The sequence below is a fragment of the Drosophila bipectinata genome, chromosome 2L, assembly GCF_030179905.1.
Source record: "Drosophila bipectinata strain 14024-0381.07 chromosome 2L, DbipHiC1v2, whole genome shotgun sequence".
Classification (NCBI taxonomy): Eukaryota; Metazoa; Arthropoda; class Insecta; order Diptera; family Drosophilidae; genus Drosophila; species Drosophila bipectinata.
The window spans coordinates 14,851,341-14,870,190 of record NC_091736.1 but is presented as its reverse complement, the minus strand read 5'-3'; the positions used below and the strand labels follow the sequence as shown (position 1 = coordinate 14,870,190).

General features: G+C 42.9%; 4 protein-coding genes across 11 annotated transcripts; 1 reads left to right on the top strand and 3 right to left on the bottom strand.

Moving 5' to 3' along the window:
* Positions 1-257: 257 nt before the first annotated feature.
* Positions 258-8,936, bottom strand: Cka (Connector of kinase to AP-1). 6 transcript variants are annotated; one of them, XM_070277786.1, is made up of 6 exons: positions 8,796-8,936; positions 6,952-7,559; positions 4,162-4,642; positions 3,884-4,102; positions 3,545-3,601; positions 258-3,360 (listed from the first exon to the last, which is right to left on the bottom strand). In XM_070277786.1, exons 2-6 carry the CDS (start codon positions 7,339-7,341, stop codon positions 2,249-2,251), a joined length of 2,259 nt encoding a protein of 752 aa, XP_070133887.1. In that variant the 5' UTR covers positions 7,342-7,559; positions 8,796-8,936; the 3' UTR covers positions 258-2,248. The 6 variants fall into 6 exon arrangements, with proteins under 6 accessions (XP_070133887.1, XP_070133890.1, XP_070133889.1 ...); XM_070277789.1 differs by having other exon boundaries at positions 3,884-4,078; XM_070277788.1 differs by lacking the exon at positions 8,796-8,936 and adding an exon at positions 8,379-8,397.
* A 581-nt stretch (positions 8,937-9,517) lies between these two features.
* Positions 9,518-10,207, bottom strand: baf (barrier to autointegration factor). Its single transcript, XM_017242191.3, has 2 exons — positions 9,992-10,207; positions 9,518-9,901 (listed from the first exon to the last, which is right to left on the bottom strand). Exons 1-2 carry the CDS (start codon positions 10,115-10,117, stop codon positions 9,755-9,757), a joined length of 273 nt encoding a protein of 90 aa, XP_017097680.1. The 5' UTR covers positions 10,118-10,207; the 3' UTR covers positions 9,518-9,754.
* Positions 10,208-10,601: 394 nt separating this feature from the next.
* Positions 10,602-12,570, top strand: LOC108126065 (inactive pancreatic lipase-related protein 1). 2 transcript variants are annotated; one of them, XM_017242509.3, is made up of 5 exons: positions 10,602-11,232; positions 11,296-11,458; positions 11,513-11,855; positions 11,918-12,206; positions 12,262-12,570. In XM_017242509.3, exons 1-5 carry the CDS (start codon positions 11,052-11,054, stop codon positions 12,492-12,494), a joined length of 1,209 nt encoding a protein of 402 aa, XP_017097998.2. In that variant the 5' UTR covers positions 10,602-11,051; the 3' UTR covers positions 12,495-12,570. The 2 variants fall into 2 exon arrangements, with proteins under 2 accessions (XP_017097998.2, XP_017097997.2); XM_017242508.3 differs by having other exon boundaries at positions 10,606-10,853.
* Positions 12,521-18,442, bottom strand: Tg (Transglutaminase). 2 transcript variants are annotated; one of them, XM_017242506.3, is made up of 3 exons: positions 17,968-18,442; positions 13,402-15,368; positions 12,521-12,830 (listed from the first exon to the last, which is right to left on the bottom strand). In XM_017242506.3, exons 1-3 carry the CDS (start codon positions 18,101-18,103, stop codon positions 12,606-12,608), a joined length of 2,328 nt encoding a protein of 775 aa, XP_017097995.2. In that variant the 5' UTR covers positions 18,104-18,442; the 3' UTR covers positions 12,521-12,605. The 2 variants fall into 2 exon arrangements, with proteins under 2 accessions (XP_017097995.2, XP_017097996.1); XM_017242507.3 differs by lacking the exon at positions 17,968-18,442 and adding an exon at positions 16,912-17,243 and having other exon boundaries at positions 12,523-12,830.
* Positions 18,443-18,850: the final 408 nt, after the last annotated feature.

Here is an 18,850-nt window from a genome sequence, read left to right as displayed (position 1 = left end):
TGCTTTGCAAAATTTCGAAAGAAAAACTGAAAAATTTCCAAAACCCAAAAAATGCTGCCAGCAGCGAAAAACTTTTCCAAAAAAGAAAAGGCAACCGATTTTTTTTGGCGTTTCATGTTTCATGTTTTCCGTTGCAAACGAGAGCCAGCTGCAAGTCTACAACGATTTTCTTTTAATTTTTGCTGGAGGAGATTCTAAAAAAAAAAAAAAATGTTTGGAAAATTGGAAAATCAAAAGGCAGGCGCAAGTCACACAGATTCATTTTGTAAAACTTTATTTAAAATAAAAATACATGGTAATAAAAATCAAAAATTTACAATTAAAATTAGAAATCAATAGATTTATGTATAGGTAAATGTATATATCTGCTACATAACTGTGTTTTTGTTTTTGTTTTACTTGTGGAGGTTAGAAGACCGATCTATATATAGATCTAGGTATCGATCATAACCATCCACTTCAACTATTTATCAACGCAATCTTCATTATCGGCTGAACCATCCAGAAGGTGATTCCGGTTTTTCGATCATAACAACTAAGGTGTGTAAATTAAAATACATAATTAAAATAATAAAAAAAGAGGATTTGCTTGGTGTGTACACTTTTTTTTTGATTCTGATTCATCGGTTTCGAATATCAACTTTAGCTTGTATATATATATATATATATATATATAGATGTATATATGTGTTTGTGTGGAGAGTGTTGGTGAAAGGCTTCACATAATTATAATAATTGGTAATACTAAAAACTAATATTGAGTTGCTCGGCTTTCACGTTCAAGTCACATATATTTTTTTTTTTTATATCTGATCATCCAACGTAGATTTAATTGATTAAAATTACGAGTACGCATTCATCGATAAGCGAATCTAATTTTATATTCAACTACGAAATCCATTGGATCGGCGATTGGCGCCAACATTTGTTTTTTTTTTTTAGTTTTCCATCTTTTTAATACTAGGCATAAATTAAATAAATAGCTTAGCATACGGTTTTTATAGCTTGCCTGCAATTATTATTATTTATATCTGCCATTTGCACACCAATCTCGTGGTTCGTTCATCAATCATCAAGCATTGCGTTACTCCCCTTTTTTTTTTTTAAATGACAATTAAAAATTATATAAGCTTTTTGTTGTTTTGCACTTAAAAGTTAGTAAAGTTTTGCTTCAGTTTCACATCGCTACTCGAAAATAAATATATATAAGCCCGCCTAATTCTTGCTCTTCTGCCATCATCTCTAATTAATGTTAATTTACAACTTTTTCTCGCCCTTCCGCTAATATGGAGTCGGGGGTTACATGGTTATTATGCATTATGTTTGCTTTTTTGCTTAATCTATAGAATTTGATCGTCTACATAGTTACGTAAGTTTTATCATTCAATTTTTTATTCCTGCCGCAGGACATCCGGCCTCATGCAGGAGGAGCACTTTCACAGCGAGGGTTCATCTACCAGTTACCATCAGCCAGGCGATCTACTGTAGGGATTTATTTATTTTTTTTTTGCCATGGGCACTGATTAAGTATATATGTTATGTAGTGTATATATATATGGGGTGTATAATTTGTCGTTTTTTGTATATATATAAAAATGTACAGGAAGTCGAGCTGATTTACAGGCAAATATATCTGAACAATCGCTGTGCAAGTGCCAGGAAAATTAATAATTATTAAAAAAAGATAAATCGATTTTGTGTAAAAGATTTTACAACAAAATCAAGATTCTTTTTTTTTTTTGTTTTTGTTTTTGCGGCTACGGTGTTGTTGTTGTAAGTTTTATTGATGTGTTGCACTTATTTTGAGGCTATATATGCTGCACAATATGCATTGCTTCATAGTTTACTTTCCTAGATTACACGTATTATCTCCTACTTGACTTTCTCAAAATGCCGTTTTGAATTTATTTTTTGTATTTTTTTTTTAAGGGTTTTTTAAGGTTTTAGTTTTGCTTTCTTCCCCGCTTGCGTTTATGTATGGATAATTTGTTGTTGTTCTCTCGGTTCGAAGTATAATTAGATTTAAATGTATAGTATATATATATAATGTATGTATAATTATTTAACTTGAACTCGTAATCGCTTAGCTGTGAGCTGCTGGCTGTGGATACTGCATCCTTGCAGAGTTCGCACACACACGGGATACTCTATTCGGAATTCTCAATTCTTACTATCCGTTGAGTGCGCATAGTGGTGGTGGTGTTGGTGTTGGTGGTGCATGTGATTGTGGTTGTGGCTTAGATGATCCTTAGACAAACACCTTGGCTAGGCCATCAGCCCCAGCACTGGCGATATACGGCTTGGTGGCATGGAAGGCCACATCGAATATACTTTCGTCGAACTTTTTGCGATGCGCTGTTATTTCCTGCACGCACGTTTTATTGTCCAGGTTCCACAGCCGTATCGAGCAGTCATGTGAGCCGGATAACAAATACAGACCATGCGCATCCACGGCCAATGAGGTTACTGGCTCCAAATGCGCCACCATCGAATGGATAAGTGTGCCGGAGGTGTTGTCCCAGAAGCGAATGTGACGATCCTCGTGGGCCGTAATCGTAATCGGGAGTGTCGGATGCGATACCACCTTGTTGATGAACTTCCCCGTGTTGCCGGACATCTCTTGCGCCGCCTCCAGCCGCACCACTTGCTTGCCCGTCTCTGTATCGTAGACGATGCAGTGTGCACTGTTGTACGCCACCACAATGTGATCCACCTCGTTCCGCACAAAGTCCACCGACGAGGGCGCACCCTCGGCCTCCGATGCCAAGTAGGTGCGGAGCAGTGGCTCTTTGTTGAACGGCGACCACAGCTTGACAGTGCCATCCGCCGAGCAGGACACAATGTTGCTCTGCATCGTGGTCAGGCCCCACACGGCGTCTGTGTGACCCTCGAGGGTGCCGGAGTGCACGTTCGGTTCGTAACAGTCGTACGGATCAATGTTCGGCGATGGCAGCTGCCAGCATTCAATGTTGCCATCCAATCCACCTGAGTAGCATGTCTCGCCGCTGGGCGACATGCCTAAACACAAAACTGGGCCAGTGTGTGCCCGGAACGTGTATAGCGGTTCCACGTCCAAACTGGCTGACTTCTTGGCCTGTACGGTTTTCTGCAGATTCCACAATTTAAGCGTATGATCCTCGGAGGCGGTGATCAGGACCGGCTCCTCCGGATGGAAAATCAATGAGCGTACACCGTCAAAGTGAGAGCGAAGCGTGTATTTGGCGTTCCAGGTCTTGCGGTAACCAGCACCGCCGGCACTGCCGCCAGTTCCGTCCTTGGAGTTTGTGTCGTAAGCTCCGTCAGATTCATTATTGACCGTTAGCTGGGCCAGTTCGCCCAATCCCAGGGAGCCGTCTACCTCTGCGGGAAGATTAACAAATACTATTATTATTACATAATTATTATGATGATCTGTAGAGTCGTAAAGGGAGTCAGTCCTCTTAAATTTTGAGTCTTTATTGCCAATAGAAGAGGGGGAGGACTCCCTTTATGGCTTCTAACCAGATTTGAGAAACAAAAGCAAGTCAGATCCATCGCAAAGCACCTTCGTTCATAAGATTCATTTCGTTCAAGAGCTGCTCTCCCACCTCGGCCTCAAGATCTACACGAGCGTAGCAGAAGGTGGTTGCCAATGAAACAAAAGCAGAAACAAAAATCATAAGACAATAAGCCAGAAGACAGAAGCTACAGCTACAAGGACATTTTTGGGAGCTGGAGCTGGAGCTGGGAAGCTGGAGCAAACAATCGAATTCAATTGGATCCATATATATACTAATATATGGCTAAGATTTGGAAAACATAAAAAAACCAAAATGCGTGATTGCGAGGCGGGCCCATGCGGGAAGAGGGCTATCATTGGGATAGTAACGGGTTAAGAACCTACCTTCGGTTAGCATATCCTTGCCAGACTTGGCCCTTTTGGCCATTTTAACGTCGGTGTCATCATTGTCGGTTGCCACCATTTCCAGGTCGTCGGATATTTCGTCGTCGTCGGACATCTCGTTGGGGCCCAGGAACTCAAAGTTCGCCATCACAGCCGCCTCGGTGTCCACGATGATCTCGTCGATCGATTGTTGCACTTTTTTAGCGGGAGTATGACGGCCTAATGTGAGCAAATTATTCAAATCTCCCAACAGGGGGTCATTCAACACAATCGCCTACCTTCTGTCTCCGAGGCGCGTTTGTTGCTCTCGTTTCCATTGATGTTCGGGTTAAGGTTCTCGCCACCGGTCCCACTGCCGCCACCCAAACCGCCCAGTCCACCGCCGCTGCCATCGTGCTCGGCATTGTTATTCAGCCCGAGGATCGAGCGCACCCGATTGGAGCGTACATCGATGATGTTGTCTGTATAGCCGATCTCGGCCAGATACTGGCGCAGCATTTGTCGTCCTTGTCGCCACGTGGTGTTTGAAACACTGCTGTATGGTACCTCCGAATCGGTGGCCACCTCGCCGGCCAATGCTGCATCCTCGTTGGAGGGCTTGAACTCGTTCAGTTGCGGCGGATCGGTGCCGTATTTGAGCCGATAGAATTTGGCCCGCTCCTGACGCAGGGCGTACTCCAGCATTTTGATGCGTCGCGTCAGGTCCGATTTGAGGCTTTCCAAGCACTTGCGTTCGCCCAGGAGCATTGCGATGCGGGCCTGTAAAGAAAAGGGAGATTTTTTTAAGACCAGTTACTAGTTTAAAATATAATTTACTTAATTTGTGTAATAAATCCCCAATGGAAACTATAGAAACTCAATTAGTATCGCTAGTTAAAGCTCTCCCATATGGCTTTCCCAACGTTGCAATCCAGTTGCGTAGCGGGCCATAATTGACGCTCCGCTGCGTCAACAACAACAACAAAAAAAAACAATTAAATTCAATTCATTATAAAAAAAAAAGAAAATTAAAATTACATGTTGGCCCAATTAGCTGGGGGATGGGGAGGATCTAAGCTTTGTTGTTGTTGTTGTCGATTTAAACGAAATGCGTAAAAAATTGCAATGTATAGACAGCCCCGCTACCACCCATTTCATGTTCATTCACGAAGCGTAGCAACAGACTGCGCAATTTGGTAGGGTGGACCCGAAAGTGGGTGGCCCTGCACCTGACCTGACACAGTGGCGGGTAGCAAGGTGCGTAAAGCAATGAAAGTTTTCCTTTTGTGTTTTCCTAGTTCTCCCTAGCAGCCCATGACAACGCCCCCAATACAATCAAGGGAGAAGTGGGTGGTAACTACAGTGATGGTCAGAAAAATAAATACAGTAGGGGTGAAAAATAAATAAGAATAAGTTTATTATTTATTCAAGATTTTGTTTGGAAAAAGTACTATAACTATCCTATAATTTGATTTATAATATTTATGAGTAGTTCCTATTTTTCTGCCCTCGCCTGTCTTTAGCAAACGCATATCCGCTGAATGAGTGGAGCCCAGAACCAAAACTAACAACAACACAGAGATATAGAGAGAGAGGAAGAGAGAGCACAAACTAGAGAGGAGAGAAAAGTGGGATACTTTGTGCTGGTTTTGTTAATGGAAACATGTTATGCATTTAAATTACAGCTCAATGGCATTTCGTTTGGCTCCTTAAGCTGGCTAATTAGAAGCCGCGCTATGCCGGATATTCCAAATAAATAATGGCATGGCCCGAAGAGGTGGCTAGCACCTTACACATGCAACTAGTTTTCACGAAAATGCCATGACAAGTGCGCATTTGTTACTTAATGGCCCTGAAGATTTATAATTCTCGGCGAATCACATCCATGGAATAAGGTCCCTTCTATTACATAATGTTTATAAATAGAAATATTAATATGAAATAGTTTGCTTTTTCTACAAATTGCATTCCCACACACAGCCTTTCAGCTTTCAGAGAGAAATGATTGAAAATTTATTAGCAGCTGTCGCGTCATTTCTTGATGGCAGTGTTGGGGGGCGGGGGGACTATAAGTGTTAATTGAATGGTACAGTGGGACCTAAAAGTTTATTTACCAACTACTCAGTTAGATGCGCGAGTTAGACCCCACTGTACTTGGTAATTGCCTGACAGACCAGACCAGCCATACAGCAGGAAAAGCCGGCCCAGTAGGAGGAAGTGGAAGTGGATGCATTCACAAGAAGAAGAAGAAACCGTCGTTCTGTGAGACAAGGACGTCGACACTGACACACAAAAATATGTGCACGACATGGACGGAAATAGAAGCGGGCTTGGAAAGGGAGCGGGAATAGTGTTCTTCCTCCCCCCCCTCGCACGAAACTAAAATGGCGTCCACTGTGGGTTGTTGCTACTTCTGCCCACTCGAACTTGTGGTACGTTTTTGGCCAAAATGGCAAACAAGGCGAACAGGTTCATAAATCCCGGCCCGGACCGGCGACAAATGTTAACTCGTTTTTTCTTGTTGTATTTTAGCCATTTTCCAGTTCGCGGCAGAGATGCAAAGTGTGTGAGTGCGAGAGAGATTTGAATGTCACGTTGCATTTGGAGCGTAACGGAATGTCCGGAGGCGAGAGATGCCATCGATACCCATAATACGTGTGATTGGAGCGCGTCCCGACCTGGTTGGAAGGTGAAAGCGATAAGACGTTGACACTGATGATAAGGTGGGTAGTACTGCCACCCACCCCCTCCTCGTTTCAGTTACAAGTACATCCATTTTTTTTTGGCTAAAATGCTCTTTGGAGCAGAAACTCGATTACGCCAATTGGTTGCCACGATTCGCTTGCATGCAGACAGCAAAGGCCCTCCTCCACCTCCTGGTGGTGCTCCTTCCTTGCATGTTCATGCATTAGCGCCTCGGAAACAAATCATTGAAATGGAAAGTGGGCCCCCAAGGACCCCAAACCGAACTCCATGGCTAAAAAAATCGAAAATGTCTTATGTAGTAGGGTGCTACTTAAGTTAGTAGACTAAAGTGATTAGTTTAGTTTCTAAAACTAGAGTATAAATAGACTTAAAGGATAACTCACCTGCAATTCGGCCCTGTCCACATCCCATTGTGACCGCTCCAGTTCAAATCGTGACCATTCGTGTTGGATGAAGTGCAATATGCCCGGTATTGTGTATTGGGGCGTTGTTGCCTGCTGATTGTTGGGTCCGCCGCCGCCACCGGCCATACCGTTACCGCCCTCGTCGCCAACGTTTCCCATGCCGGTGACCAAGCCGCCCACATTGGCGTTCTGCCCACCAGCGTTGAGACCGCTGATGCTCAGACCGCCACTGCCGCCGCCTCCTCCGCCGCCCAGGCTGTTGGTTAGAACGCCGCCGATCGAGGAGTTAACACCGCCGAGTACGCCTGCTCCCGCACCGCCAACCGGCTTGTTATTGATGCCAGCGGTGGCTCCCGAGTTGGTGCCCATTGGTTAACGTCGCTCTGTGTGGGTACTTGCTGCTGCTCCTGCTGCTGCGGCTGGTGCTCGTTATCGTTATCGTTTTGGTTCTGCAGCAGCTCCTTGTCCAGCTCCAAATAGTTTTTCTTTTGCCTGGTGCTGCCGTTGCTGTAGCCTAGTGGTGTGCCCTTTGTTTGTTGCTCTCGAACTTGGTTGGTTCCTTGTCGCTGCTGGTCTTCCTTTTAGTCCTGTTTCGATTTTCCCGGGGGGGTTGGGGGGATGGATGGATGGAAAAAAAAAGGCAAAGTTCCGTACATGAGACAAATGAGGTCATTGAATTTTCCGTACACGGGAGTGGAGCAGGGGGAGAAGGGAGGTAGAGCACCAACAGGACACTCGCTCTCGCTCTCTTGGACACCCTGGCTCCCTCTCGCTTGCTCGCTTGCACACTAGCCGCCCTATCTACTATATTCTACTACGCTCTCTCGCACCGGAACCGCCCCCGCTCCGTGCCCTTCACTGCTGCTTTCTCTCGCCCGCTTTCCAACGACTCTCTTTCGGCCTCTCTCTCTCGTTTTACGGTTACAACAACGTCACACGCGCGACCCGCGAACAGAAAAAGGCTAAATTATAGCACAAAAGCCGTAGAAACAGCTGATGTAATGACGGAGTTGGAATTTTCCCGGAGGATACCCGAGTAAGGCGTAATCCGGGATATTCGAAACACGGAAAAATGGCTAGATTTGACGGAGACTGACACTCACCACTGGCACGGATATTTGAATGGCACTAGGAACGAATTTCAAAGACGATTACGGATCTGGGCAAAGAGAGTTCCTGTATTGAGTGTTTGATGTTCTTTTCTTTATTGTTATTATTAAATTTTTTTTTGTGTTTTCTTTTCCCCGATTCTATAGCTAGCCCAGGGCAGCGCCTGGGGGATTTAGCTCGCTGGGCAGCCGCTGACAACGCACTCGAACTCTCGAAACCTTTCAATAGCTTCGTCCCGTTTACTTGACAATTTTGTTTACTATTTACAGCTTTTTCCAAGGAAACGTTGTTGCTACCTTTCGTTTTGGGCGAGCAAACTACATATAAATATCGAGACGGCGAGGCGGCGGGGGCTACAAAAGTCCCCAAGCGGCACTGTTTTTGGCCATAGGGCAGTTTTAGCACTGGCAATACGCCTGTTTTTAATTACTAATCAACTAAGACGAAAGGGCCGAATGATAAAAGTCGATTCAATTCGATTTAATTCGGATTTATTTAAGAATCTGAAATAACACAGCCACACCACAGCAGTTCTCTCGCTCGCACTCGCGGCCCGCCTCGCACGGTTGTCTCAAGTCTATATACAAAGAAAAACACACACACACACCAGCACATAGGACTCTACACCGAATATTTTCACTTTGTTGAATTTGGCGTGTGTGGTTTTTGCATTTTGGGCCTTGCGTGGGCCCAAGCCGATCTGCTTCGCTTACTTTGCAATTTACTGCACCGCTTGGCTATATTGCGAGATTTTCCTCTTGATTTTCATTGGTATTTTCACGCGTAATTCTCGTCAGTAAAATAGAGGTGAGAGAGTTAATGTATCGATACCACGAGCTGCGATTCAAGTACCGATATATGGAATGTATTTCGATATATCGATAATTAAGGTATATTTTAAGCACATTTAAAACAGGTTTACCGATCTTGCAAGCGGATTGTACTCGTATGGATTGCAGACTAGAGATATAAACTTATTCCGCACTAGATCGTGCCAATCTAATGTTTTACGGCGGCGGATATATTCGATAAATTTAAAAAACAACTATCGAATACTTAGCGGGAACGTTAACATTTGAGTTCGAATATTGCAAGCCAGAACTACAAAGAGAACAGAATTTCAAATAAAGAATCTAGGTTGGCTGAATAAAAAATGTCTGTCCTCTTGTTTATCTAAGCTGATCTATATCTTTTTTGTTAAACTATAACCACTGCACCACATTTTACAGAATCTACTGACACCTACGAGTTACAGCATCGCCCGATCAAGTTCAACGCCCACTAGGATACAATTAACTACATTTTAGTTATACAATTTTTTTTACTTACGAAATACATATATACTTTATTCACTATCTTCACGCTTTGTAAATAATGTAGAATGGGTAATAATTACATAAACGGAGATATGTGCCAATATGGAGTACATTCAGGATATATGCTATTATTTTTTATTGTACAGGTTAAAAAATTTGGAATTTATAAATTACATTAGCAGCCAAACGGAACTGTACCACCTGCAGGATCTATCTGGCAACTGTACATTTATTACACCTTAAAATCTAACAAAGAACGTAAACGAAAGCCTTATAAATAAATGCTTTGATTAGCTTCGGCTTAGGATTTTTTTTCAGATGCACAGATTGACTCTGCTCCAGGTGTATAGCGCCGCTTACAAGAACTCCTCGCACCAATCGTTCAGGCAGTTGTAGCAATCCGACGCTTGTTTGGAGCTGGCGTGACAGACCTCCTTCATCCAGTCCTTGAAGAGCTCCTCGTCCTTCTTAAGGACCAGATACTGGCCCAGAACGGTATATGCCTGTTGAAATCAATGTCAGATTAAAATTGTAAACATTCAGGCACTTTGTTTATTTGCGCACATGGCGTCATCATATTTACACACACGCACCTTATCAAAACCAGCTTCAATTAGCCTTCCACCCAGCGTGTCACCGATGCCAGCCAACTCGGTCACCGCCTTGTCGCCCATGGGCTCAGCCACGAAATTCCTGTACTTTTGAGAGGTTCCCGACATATTTAGGTTCTTTGTAATTTGGTGTAAGCGGGGAGAGATTCTTGTGCAAAAAAAACTTCGCGGCGTTTCTAAAAGTGACGCATATTATAGATGGTAAAACCATCGATGTATCGATATTTTGCGAACACATCTCTAAAGAGTTATCGGTCAGTGTTGCCAATTTATGTAAATATGATAAATGTTAACATTTGTTGCCCGCCATATATTTATGTTAAATATTCTATTACTATAATTAACTATTAATTTAATTAGGTAAATTTTAATAATCTTAGATTAATTAAGTTATTTTTTTATGACTCTTCTTATTCTTTTTTTTTTTTTTTGAAGTTGTTACCTATTTTCTTTATGACTTTTTCCGAAAAATAAGTAAAGCTTTTTTAAAATTATACATTTTTTGTTAATTTTGATGTTATTTCCCCTTAATCAAAGGGCAATGCACCTCTTTTTAATTAGTATGCATCGCAAAACTATCTCCAACCCAATTAAACAGTGCCGTACCTTTGACATCCCGCTGTGACCCATTGATAAGACTCCCGAAACCGAGGCTTCAACCTGGTTTGTGGTTAAAGCCAAACTCCAGTCTTGATTGACACTTGGCCCTGTTCTAGTTTATCATAGACCAGTAGCTAGGCATTATAAAATACGAACTTTCCTCGTTAGAATTAGAGTTAAAGTATCATTGCAGCAGAGATGTTGCAATTACACTGGCTTTTTGGGTTAACCCTTGCCTGGATGGGTAAGTTTCATACGTGGGATCTGCGAATTCGATGGGATTGGGCTTTGTCTGCTGACCGAGATTCGAGCCAATACAACGCCCTGATGCCAGGTTGAGTAATTAAAGTGCTCCAGGCCAAGAATTAATTGCTGGGTCAGAACCGGTTTCGAGGATTACTAATGCGTCAGCCGTCTTAATGAGCTTGAGGCCTCCAGTCCGATGTCCGATCAGTTGACGATCGACGGTCACCTGGTCAAGATGTCCTCCAATGCGTTGGCCTGCATCTGCAATGTCATAAATCCCTGCCGTAACGAGGTGTCCACCACCTTTGTGGTGGTGCAGTGGCTCATCACCGGATTCGCGGCCCTAGCCCAGGTGGTGCGACCCGTGCTCTTGCTTTGTAAATTTCTTTTTAAATAATTCAAGATATTTTATTTACACACTTTTCTTTATCTTTTTTCAGTTGGCATACGTGGCGAGGTGGCTCTGAATCAGGAGGATTACAACAAGACCTGGATTTATATGCCCAATGGGGAGGGAAAGCCGGAAGTGGCCTACTTGGTGGAGCCTCCTCCAGAGAATCGTATTAATTTGCCGCAACTTATCAAGTTTGAACTTTATGGAAGGTAAGTCTTATCATAAATCTTTATTTAAGCTTTAACTGACCTACTATTTTTTAGTGAGTCCAGTTCCAGTGCCGACTTCTGGATAGACGACAATAATTTCGAGTTCCCGCAACGCCACAAACGCGACACCTGGCAGGAAATGGCCGAGAAGTTTAATCCCGATCTGGACACTAAAATCCTTGTTCATGGCTGGAAGTCCAGCACCATGAGTAATTCCATTCAATCGATTCGAGGAGCCTACATAGAACGGGGTCAGGTGAATGTATTCGCCATCAATTGGAAGGATCAGGCGGATAATATTTATTACCTGACCCCAGCACGATATACTGTCCAAGTGGGCAGGGCAGTGGCCAAGCTGATAGATCTTCTGGTTGAGGAAAAGGATGCAGATCCACAGGTACTTGGATAACTATTTGAAATAGTCCACAAAATAAATAATATTTATTTTTCTACCGGCAGAGAATACATCTAATAGGTCATAGTTTAGGTGCCCATATAATGGGTTATGCTGGCTCTTATACAAAATACAGAGTTAATCGCATAACTGGCTTGGATCCGGCACGTCCCGCTTTCGAAGATTGCATTGGGCCCGAGAACCATTTGGACGATACGGATGCCAACTTTGTGGATGTCATTCATAGTTGTGCCGGATATTTGGGTTTCCGCAAACCGATTGGAATGGTTGATTTCTATCCAAATGGAGGTGGACCACCACAACCAGGATGCAAAGAGTTATCTCAGATTTTTAGTAAGACTTTATTTTTGGAAATAATTTAATTATTCTAACTAATGAGTCTTTCCAGCTGGCTGCAGTCATGGACGATCCTATGAATATTATGCGGAATCTATCAACTCGCCAAAAGGATTTTACGGTGTTCCCTGTACAGGACTTGATGAACTCAAGGGTAAAAACTGTACTGGCGGAAAGATCCTTATGGGTGATCCTGTTCCTCGGGATGCTAGGGGTATTTTCTTTGTTAAAACGGCCAACAAACCAACCTATGCCCTGGGAATCGATGAAATTCTGAGTAACTGAACTATTATCTCGTTTTTAAATATCAAAAATTAATATGTATTATTAATATTATTTACAACAAATAACTATATCTAAAAATACAAAAAGAAACTGGTTTCTAGAGAGGTTAGCTTAGGGAATAACATCGGTACGTCGGCGAATAATATTGCTTCTTCGATGGCTTCCATTGGGCTGCAGTAGGTCCTCCGGGCGAGGTTCAATCTCGTAGTGCTTGTAGCCATCCACGTCGTCCAGCTCCTTGGAGGTAAACTTGGCCAGCATGGTTCCACGACCCGCATACGGAGGAGTGTACTTAAATGTGGCTGCCGCGGTGCCACCCACAGGGATCTCGGCGATCTAAAGGACCATAAAAAATAAATTAATATCAGAAAATGGAAAACAATTTAATTTGTATATAAATGTATAGCCATGGCTTGAGGACACCTATAAATTTGGGGGCTTGATGCAGATTTGTGCAGAATCGAAATACAAATCGTTTGAGGTATTCCGCTCAAGAATCGGATACGAATTGGCCAAGATATAGTCATGACTTGGGGCCATATATGAAAAATCAGCATTCTTGAAGGGGCTCCATCAGAAAAATGGGAAAAATATGGATCAAAAATTTTGTTTCTAGATTTTGATGCAGATTTGTACAGAATCGAAATACAAATCGTTTGAGGTATTCCGCTCAAGAATCGGATGCGAATTGGCCAAGATATAGTCATGACTTGGGGCCATATATGAAAAATCAGCATTTTGGAAGGGGGCTCCATCAGAAAAATGGGAAAAATATCGATCGAAAATTTTGTTTCTAGATTTTGATGCAGATTTGTGCAGAATCGAAATACAAATCGTTTGAGGTATTCCGCTTAAGAATCGTATGGGAAAAGCCCTTGATATAAAAGAGAGAAAACACCAAAGTTACCTTAAATTTCAAAGGCTGTTCGATGCCAGGACCCTCCACCGTGAAGACTCCTTTGTGAAGGGGAATGGGCAGGGGGTTGGCCAGTCGGACAATCACGTCCAGCTCCTTTTGGGCCACAATGTTGGCCTCGCCCAGTTGGAATTTAATGTCCGGCTTGCGAACCCGGAAGTCATCCTGTGCATAGTAGTCGTAGTCCGTGTCCTTGACCTTGGCGGCGACCGAAATCTGGAAGGCGGCCTGTGAGGACAGCTTCTCGTAGTACTCCTCAAAGATGACCTCCATGCGCACGTAGTCGCTGCTCTTCGGCTGGAGTTCCAGTTCAAAGCCCAGGGACTTGACCTCCACGGCGCCCACTCCGGTGTAGAGGACAGCATCGCAACTAATCTGCCCTGTGGCCAAGTGGACGCGAGTCTCGCTTTTGTTGGAGACTTTCAGAACCACACTGAAGTTCTCACCCACTTTGATGTCGTCCTTGAGCTCCATGTCGAATTCCACTTCATTGAAGTTGTCATTCAGGTAATACCGACTAAAGGCGTGACGGGACTGCTTGAGGGCCTTGAGCATAGTGCTCCTCTCCTCCTCGGAACGCTCGGCGTGTTTGTAGCTGTCCGTGATGTCCTCCCTCTCCCATTTCAGTACCGCCTTGGTGCTTATTAGATGACCTATGGCCAGGGTATCCTTGCGAAGGAGTTTCAGGGGCTGACTGGGTCCATTGTAGCGCCAGTAGAGCTTGTCTGCATTAACCTCCGCAAAGACGAAGCCTCCATCAAAGGGTCGCAGGATCTCGCCATGTTTTACGGCCAGAACAGAGGCAGGACCCACGCGGTACATATTGTCAGATGCCTCCTGTGGTGTGGCATCTACCACCTGCCAGCCGTCGTAGGAGCCGTGCAGACCCACTCCCAGGTCAGGACGCTGCATCCACAGCTCATTCCACACATGGTAGTTCCAAATCGAATCCGTAGTCTCCGCCTCTAGTTTCTTGTTGTTCTCATCGATGAAAACATCGACGGTTAGGGAGGCCTGGGTGTCGTGGGCGGAGGAGTAGCAGGTGATAATCCTGGCCGGAATTCCCAGACTCCTGGCAATGGTGGCCAGTACACCGCTAAAGTTCCAGCACTGGGCAAATTTCACGGATCTCTGGGTTTTGTAGAACTGCTGAAGGATCTCGGCGGAACCGGTCCACTTGGTGGGGGCCACTCCACCGGAGAAGTCCTCTGACCAATTTCCCAGCAGCACACCATCATCATCCACGGAGTTGACCAAGGCGGACAGGGCACGGGCCACCCGCACAGGATCACCCCTGTAGGCAGGAGGAATCCTCCCGACAGTGCCTAGGACCTTTAAGCTGCACTCCAACACGTGCCTCTCGAATTGCCCAATTTTCCAGACCGAGGGACGCAGTCTATTGTAGGATCCTCTCCAGATCAAAGTCGTATCGTGCATCACATATTCCTTTCGCTGATCATGATCCTTCAGGTACACCTGATCCTCAGGGCACCAAGGATTAAAGAGCACATACAAAGGCAGAGGGAGGGGATAACTCTTGGAGCCATCTCCCAGAAGCTTGGTGTCAATATCCAATTTCCATTCGGTCACCGGGCAAGTGGAAGGTGGCTTGATCAGGACTGTAAGGATTTGACCCTCGTGGGACTCAATTCCAGCCCCCCACTCCAGGGTGTCGCCCAGGTAATCGATACCATCGTGGGGCACCAAAGCTGTGAGCGTTCCATGGCCAGGACTCGGTCTGACATCATCGGCCACACTGAAAATAAAACTGATGGCATCCTTGCTGGGACTGTAGTCGCGATTAAAGTGGATGCGGAGTCTGAAGGGTTCTCCTCTCCTCACGATGAGGGCTTCCTTGGCAGCTGCGGCATAAAAGTGACTCGTATGGTGCTCATCGTGGTTGTCCTCCAGGCAGGGATCTATCCGAACTACTCCCAGCACTGCCGAGTTGGCAGAATCTAAAAAATGGGTAAGGGAAATTTTAGTATTTATTTTAGATTATAAAATAATAAAAGCTTATTGGTCTTAAAATATGTCTAGAATCTAGAGTTTCTTGAAACTTTTATTCGGCAGAAGAGCAATAATTAGTTTTTCGACAGGTTCTGAATAAAGTCTGTCATCGTTATGGAGGCGGGATATCCGACGATCTTATTTTGACCAAAGTGCCTCTGCCTTGGGGAGACTATGATATCATAAAGCAAATGGCCTGTCAAGACCCGAAAGTCCCAGAGAATCATATTGACTAATCGCCTTTGGCCATAAACATAGAAAACTTGTGCCGCGGTGACCAAAAGATCAATGCCAAGGCAATTAATTGTCTCGGAAGACAATCAAAGTGACGCCAACGCCTCACTAAAAAAACAAAAATAGTAATTTAAATAAAAAACACAGCTTAAAATTCTATTTAGTAATTTTATTTCAAATTTTAAGATGCAGCTGTTGGGTAGAAATATCCCGCATTAATTTTAAAGACAAAGCTACAGACCAAAACTTGATTGTTTTTATTCATTAAGACACCTTGCTTCATAAATCTAAAATACATTTTTTTTAAGAAACCAATGATTGATTCTTCTATTAATGCCAATCAAAACACTGATTTGCTTTTTTCTTATAGATACCTGGAATTCTAAAATAAACCTTTTAAGTGGAGCACTAACATTTTTTTTTGGAAAGTTCAATAAAGGGCATACTGTATGAAAATCAATTTACTTGGGTGACTTGGGGTCATATTCCTGCACCTAAAAATAGGTTTCTTCATGGACATCAAAAGAATCCGCCGAAAGCTAAGAGATCTATTTCATAAATCATTTCAATTAAAATTATATTGCAATTGTATAAGTAAAGGCATGTGTTTTCTTTTCCTGATCGATGCTGTTTTTAGAAAAAAATTCTTAGCAAAGTGTTAAAGCAAATAAATTAAACATTTCAAATATTTGTTGGAATATTAAAAGTGTGTAGTTCTGAAATATTGTGTGGATATATGCTAATAATTTTGCAAAATAGCAAAAACCTCACAGAACGTGTCAAACCAGCCAGCACGCAAATTCCAAAACGGAAACCGAAATTCACAAAACAAAGGCACATATAATGAAGTCATAGTCCAAAAACAAAAACTATTCACCAAAAATAAAATAAATAGAGAAACTATTCAAATTATTTGAAAATAATTACAGCACTTGACAACATGTGTGTCACTCTCAGATCATTATATTTGATTATCATATTCTAAGGGTGAACTTTTAATCTGAAAATGTTGGTCTATAAATAATAATAATATTATTTGAAAAAATAAAAACAATCAATGAAGTCATCTACCGTAAAAAGACCTCTTGATTTGAACAAGTGAATTAAACAAATGTTTATTTTATTTTAAACCTTAAAACCCGTCAGACAGCTAACCAAAAGAATTCAAAATAAAAACGAAACCCGCGAAAGTGAAGTCATTGGTTGGAATAAAGACCAAACCAATTAAAATCGAATTAACATGATTCACAAAAATACCTTCAATATTGGCCAGTGGTCGAGTACTACGAAAGGGATTCACTCTTCGGGGGGGATTATTTGTGTGCCACCATTTCTGTAACCAACTTGGGGCATAGTTCCGATACCAGTAACTCATTTCTAGTTTCCGGCTTTAACGATTCTGGTAACAATAAACACCGTTTTGAGCCGCGATTAGTGTGTTACGGTTAGCACAAAAGCCACAACCAAGTCAGAATGAAACTAACGGAAACTGCGCTTCAAAGAGCGTTTTGTATCTTTCAGATACTCGGACTGGCTAGAACCGCTAGCGTGCGAACAGCGCGACGTTTGAAACTCAACTGATCGGAAATTATTGGTTCTACCAGATAGTTTCGACTGCGTTCTTCTCTCCAATTTCGAATGAAAAAGATACTCATTCTCTCTAAGATTCTTCACATCTCTCGGTTTATTAGTAATTATGTTTTGGCTCAGCTTGATGGACCCGTTGTTGGCCAGAAGCTGTGGTTACCAGCCACTACGTCATCGTTGATTGGCAACATCTTGATCCAAAACGGTCACAGTGCTCTCCAAATTGTTTTCTCAAGCGGAACCCATCTTTAATTTGCATTTCGCCATTAAAGGCATCATCGTGCTCTTATTAATCATTTCATTGCATGTTTATCATTAATTTCAATAATAAATATCACAGTTTTTGGCCAATTTGCTCTTCCAGGCAGGTGTTTGTTTATTTTTGAATTGGATTCTCGAAAAATTTGCAAGCACGATATGAGCAATTTAATGGGTAATACCCCCACTGTGGGCAGTCATCTATGAGTGTCTAACACCCACGGCAACAAATTTGCATTCATAAAAGGCGAAAACTACAGAACAGAATGCATAATTGTTCGTAAGGCATTAAATGCTACAAAGAAAATCCATTTTAAACGCTTGCCGAGCAAAACTCAAAGATCAAATCAAATTCTATGGCACAAAAACTATAAAATAAATCAATTTTCAAAAAATATTACTGTGTATTATTGAGAGATATTATCAAATGGGAGCAGGAGCTGAAGGTTATCATATTAAATATCTCACCTATTTGATCTTTATTTGGGCCTCCTGCCAAGTAATTGGCATTGATATTACGTATACGCAGCTTGGGCTCGTCTTCATTTCTGTGGGATTCCAGCCACTCCTCGCACTTCCTGCAACACGTTAGCTTCTGGCCCATGTCTAAAGTAGAACTATTCAATAGTATTATCCAATTGGGGGCTTGAAGTCTATTGGGCAAACCGGTTCGCCTGCCAGTCTGTTGATAAGCCCAAGTAAGTCTATTGATTCTCTGATGAATTTGTAGGAGTGGTATTTGAACTTGGGGTTGTGGCCGTTTTTTCACTGTAACTCGACGATCGCGACGTTTAAGCTGTCCGCAATTAACTGGCGTGTCATTTTTGGGAATGCAAAATTGAGGAGGTTTATAAACTGTAACAGCTGCGATCACGTCATCACGGTGGCTACGGAGGTAAGTCGAATCGGACCAGAATGCTCCGACGCTAGAATGATACTGTTTCTGATTAGACAACTTCTCCGGCGTTTGAGAATCTTTTCCACAAAACACACAAATATTTTACATATATAGCAGATGCCCGAGCGACCCCAGTGTCAGCTAGTCGATGGCCTCGGGTGTCCAAAAACCAGACATGCGTGTGTAAATTGATCGGATCGTAAGTAGTATGGACATGGGTCACTCTGAATCACTATTTTGACTTTGATTGCCACTTGTGGCTTGTGGCTTCCAAAGTGCTTCCAAAAGGTGTTTCTAGGATGTCACTGGAGAGGTGTGTCCGGCATTAAATCTTCCCTGCTAACGCAGAAACGCAGTCAGGGCTTATTTCTTGGAAAATCGGAAACTAACAAATAATGCAAGGTAATTGATTGATGATTAGGAAACAGCTAATAGGCGATTCTTTATTTATTT

What these genes read in the sequence shown, in the direction of transcription:
- Cka (XM_070277786.1), bottom strand. Translation starts at nt 7,341, where the DNA reads ATGGGCACCAACTCGGGAGCCACCGCTGGCATCAATAACAAGCCGGTT. An exon ending in ACGCGCCTCGGAGACAGAAG is followed by an intron (nt 4,103 to 4,161) that starts GTAGGCGATTGT and finishes TGCTCACATTAG; the next exon opens with GCCGTCATACTCCCGCTAAA. An exon ending in CAAGGATATGCTAACCGAAG is followed by an intron (nt 3,602 to 3,883) that starts GTAGGTTCTTAA and finishes ACGCTCGTGTAG; the next exon opens with ATCTTGAGGCCGAGGTGGGA.
- baf (XM_017242191.3), bottom strand. Translation starts at nt 10,117, where the DNA reads ATGTCGGGAACCTCTCAAAAGTACAGGAATTTCGTGGCTGAGCCCATG. An exon ending in TTGAAGCTGGTTTTGATAAG is followed by an intron (nt 9,902 to 9,991) that starts GTGCGTGTGTGT and finishes TGATTTCAACAG; the next exon opens with GCATATACCGTTCTGGGCCA.
- LOC108126065 (XM_017242509.3), top strand. Translation starts at nt 11,052, where the DNA reads ATGTCCGATCAGTTGACGATCGACGGTCACCTGGTCAAGATGTCCTCC. An exon ending in GCGACCCGTGCTCTTGCTTT is followed by an intron (nt 11,233 to 11,295) that starts GTAAATTTCTTT and finishes ATCTTTTTTCAG; the next exon opens with TTGGCATACGTGGCGAGGTG. An exon ending in AAAAGGATGCAGATCCACAG is followed by an intron (nt 11,856 to 11,917) that starts GTACTTGGATAA and finishes TTCTACCGGCAG; the next exon opens with AGAATACATCTAATAGGTCA.
- Tg (XM_017242506.3), bottom strand. Translation starts at nt 18,103, where the DNA reads ATGGGCCAGAAGCTAACGTGTTGCAGGAAGTGCGAGGAGTGGCTGGAA. An exon ending in CCCAAATAAAGATCAAATAG is followed by an intron (nt 15,369 to 17,967) that starts GTGAGATATTTA and finishes CCCATTTTTTAG; the next exon opens with ATTCTGCCAACTCGGCAGTG. An exon ending in AACAGCCTTTGAAATTTAAG is followed by an intron (nt 12,831 to 13,401) that starts GTAACTTTGGTG and finishes ATGGTCCTTTAG; the next exon opens with ATCGCCGAGATCCCTGTGGG.